The sequence below is a fragment of the Austrofundulus limnaeus genome, unplaced genomic scaffold (genome assembly GCF_001266775.1).
Source record: "Austrofundulus limnaeus strain Quisiro unplaced genomic scaffold, Austrofundulus_limnaeus-1.0 Scaffold117, whole genome shotgun sequence".
Lineage (NCBI taxonomy): Eukaryota > Metazoa > Chordata > Actinopteri > Cyprinodontiformes > Rivulidae > Austrofundulus > Austrofundulus limnaeus.
In genome coordinates, this window is record NW_013952519.1 from 1,084,306 (window position 1) to 1,088,014 (window position 3,709).

General features: G+C 38.0%; 1 protein-coding gene across 1 annotated transcript in view; it reads left to right on the top strand.

The window, feature by feature from the left end:
• Nucleotides 1-3,709, top strand: part of p2rx7 (purinergic receptor P2X, ligand-gated ion channel, 7) — an 8,500-nt gene that overhangs the window by 3,523 nt on the left and 1,268 nt on the right. The window contains exons 7-12 of the mRNA XM_014014622.1: nucleotides 94-229; nucleotides 829-965; nucleotides 1,059-1,149; nucleotides 1,232-1,297; nucleotides 2,755-2,859; nucleotides 2,939-3,046. Coding sequence (XP_013870076.1) covers nucleotides 94-229; nucleotides 829-965; nucleotides 1,059-1,149; nucleotides 1,232-1,297; nucleotides 2,755-2,859; nucleotides 2,939-3,046 — 643 coding nt within the window. The remainder of the gene's footprint in view (nucleotides 1-93; nucleotides 230-828; nucleotides 966-1,058; nucleotides 1,150-1,231; nucleotides 1,298-2,754; nucleotides 2,860-2,938; nucleotides 3,047-3,709) is intronic.

A 3,709-nucleotide genomic window follows, 5' to 3' on the forward strand; every position in this document is an offset into this window, starting at 1 on the left:
CCCCCGTTTCCTTTTACTGCCAAATGAGAAGAACAGATAAAACAGGGCGTGCAGCGTATTTGATTTAAACGACGACTTTGATTTGTTTTCCAGACGGAACATCCTCCCACAGATGGACGGCTCCTACCTGAGGAGCTGCAGCCGAGGAAACGACTCGCTGTGTCCCATCTTCAGACTCGGAGACATGGTTCGAGAGGCCGGGGAGACGTTTGCAGACCTGGCAGTGGAGGTGGGATGAGAGAATTTCTTTTGAACGTCTGGATGCAGAAAACTACTTTCTCTTCTTCGTGTTTCTTATTGAGGCTTTTGTTACGCAAGAAAAGTAGGGCCACGGGAAAAAAATAAATTCTGACTTCAATCTCAGAATTATTCTCAGAATTCTGAGATTAAAATCAAAAATTTTTCAGAACTGTGAGTCAGGAGTTTGAATTTATTTCTCAGAATTAGGAAAAAGTCAAAATTCTGACTTTTATCTTGGAATTCTGACAGTAGTCCTAATCCTCTTACGTATTTTGCTGACAACAAATGACTCAACGAGGAAATGAAACTGTCCTTCTGAAAAAGGAGGAAACTTTCTTTAGTTGATAAATGTCAGATTCAGTGTTTTGTTTTCACAGGATGACTGTTTGAAATGCAAGTTGTATTTTTTTTGTGCAGCTACAATCTGTGGCTTGTTGTAGGGAATAGTTTCCTTCCCTTTTTTATTTTAGAAAGATAAAACAAACAGTCGTAAATCACAGTAGATAAATCCAGTAAACACAGATTTATTCGTTTTTTTTCTGTGAAACTATGGTCAGTCCAGTTTTGTGTTTCCACTGTTGAACACAGGGGGGTGTCATCGGCATACAGATCAAATGGGACTGCAACCTGGACCCGCTCATGCAGCGCTGCCTCCCCAGGTACTCCTTCAGGCGTCTGGATGAGAGGGAGAGCAACAAGACGTTGCACCCCGGCCTCAACTTCAGGTGACGACGGTCAGCTTTGTGTCAGGAGCTGCAGAGAGCATGAAACAACGAGAAACCCCTGAAGAAGAGTCACGTCTGCTGTTTTCTGATCAGGTTCGCAAAGTACAGCTCGGTGAACGGAGTGGAGGAGCGCACGCTGTACAAAGCCTTTGGGATCAGGTTTGACGTCATGGTGTTCGGACAGGTGAGAGCTTCGGGTTTCGTTTCATCGTGCCGGACTGGTTGTTTTCTTCTGAAGGTAGAAACAGTTTGATTTTGTTTTACAGGCAGGAAAGTTCAGCTTCATTCAGCTCATCATCTACGTCGGCTCAACGCTGTCGTACTACGCTCTGGTGAGTGCCCACGTAAAGCAGTGTCCATTCATGCAGTCATCCTCCCTCTGTGTGGAACACAAAGCAGCACTCAGTGTGGAAATCCAGGCTTTAATGTCCCTTTCATCTGCAGACAAACTACAGCAGTTTGAGCACAGAGAAGCTTAATCTGGCTGCTGGTGTCTTTAGTTAAAACTGGAGCTGAATGCACAAAAATAGTAAAGTAGTTTAGTTGTCTAAGAACAAACAGCTGCAAGAAAAACAAAAGCAACAACAAAATAAAAAAAATAAACTAGAGAATTTGCATTCCCCGCAAAAATGCAGTGTGAATGCTGAAATATTTTTGCTGAAAGCCGCTGAAGCCAAGCTGAAAGTATTTATTAGCCAAAACAAACAAACAAACAATAAACAGTTGACTTTTGCTAATATAGTAAGGCAAAACAGGAAATCTGTAGAAAAATAGCATAAATGTGTAAAAAAAGGCTGAAAAGAGCAGTAATATAGCAAAAGTTAGCAGAAAAATAGTAAATATTTGCAAAAAAGTGGCATTAAAAAGCTAAAATTTACAAACCAAATATTAAAAAGATTAAAAATGTAGATGAAAGAAAAAACATGACCTTCACCTTTTATTTTGTGACCTTGAAATTAATGTGGGTCATCATTGAAAGAGCACGTTTGCTAAATTAAGCAGTAAGAAGCTAAAATTATCACAAAAAGCTTAAAAAGCTTAAATTAACAGAAAGAATCTGAAGTGAATTAAGCTGTAAGAAGCTAAAAAGGTCACAATAAAAGTAAATTTAGCTGAAAATAGCTGAAAAGTAGCTAAAATGTTGACATTAGCAGAAATAAACTGAAGGAGCATACATTTGCTGAAAAAGGCCAAAAAAAGTGTAAAAGACCACCAAAACATGGATTTAGTTGAATGATGCGCAATTTAGCAAAAAAACAGCTAAAGAGTCGCTGAAAAGGCAAAAAAATAAAAACAGCAGAATGACGCTGAAATAAACATAAAAAGTTTAAATTAACAGTAAGAGATAAAAGAAGCACATCAAAACTGATTTTAGCTTAAAAAGCTGAAAAACAGCTGAAAAATCCAAAAAACAGCTAAAATTAGCCAAAAAGAAGCTAAATGAAGCTGTAATTAACATACTGAAATAAAAAAACTGCAGAACCAGAACAAAAAGTGCAAAGTGCATTAAAGATCTCTAAACATTTTAAAAGATGTTGCAGACTGCTCCATTCATTAAAAAAAGGCAGAAAAAGCTAAATATCTAAAAAAAATAAACATATAAATGACTGAAGTAACAAAAGTCGGCCAGAAGAATGTCCTGAAGGAACTGAATGTTCTGATATATAAATTACATTTTCTTCAGATTTTTTTCAGTTTGTCTGGATACAAAAAGTAAATGTTTGAGGTTAAAGTAAAGTCAGAATTTGATTTATTGGTGTGAAATTGTTAAAATTGTATTTATCTGCAGACTACAGTGTTCCTGGATTGGCTGATTGAAACCAGCTGTTACGCTGCAGAGGTCGGACAGAACTACTCTGAGAGGAAAGTGGAGTCGGTCCAGGACCAGCAGCAGGTGATAAACGGTCTGATGTCGTTTGTAGTCGAACCGTTGTTGTTGCAGTGATTGTTCTAACGAGTGTCGTGTGCCGCAGTGCGTCCTGTGTGTGTCCTACGTTGATGAGAAGAAGCTCCGTCTGGTCAAGAGATCTCGCAAAAAAAGTCTACAGGACATCAAACCCATGTCTGTCCAGCCATGCAAGGTGACCCCAAAACTCTTTCATGGAGCTAAATGTATCCTGGTAGTAGCTGAGAGTCATCCCATTAACACAACAGAACTATGAGGCACCAAGTGAAAAATAAAAAGTAAAAAATGTCACTAAAACATCTTCAATATTTAGCTCACTGATCTTATGTTTTGCTACTTTTTACTAAATGTTAATAATTGTAAACATTAAATCTTGAATCTAAACATGAAAATCAAATCTTAAATGTTGCAGCTAAATAATAAAGTTTAAGAATTGTTGAACGGAACATTGTCTTTGCTGTTGGTGCCCGGGTTTTGTAGTGACGTCATCTTCCAGCAACAAAAGCTAACGCTAATGCTGCTAACGATGCTAACGCTGCCGAAAGATGGCTTTTAAAATTTAAATTAAAAATAAGTTAATTGAAAACTACATGGCTGGTGCCTGTGGTCCAAACCGGCAGTTTGAAGTGCAGCTCGGACACAGACTGTAAGTTCGATGTCTTGTTGGGACGCATTAGCCGTAGCGTTAGCATTAGCCTTTGATGACGCCATAACAAACGCTGCTCACCAGCAGCATAGAGTGCTTTCCATTAAAAAATGATGAAACATAACCTTCAACATATAAGATTTAAATTTTACATTTAGATTAGTATTTAATGTGGACATATATTAATTAATA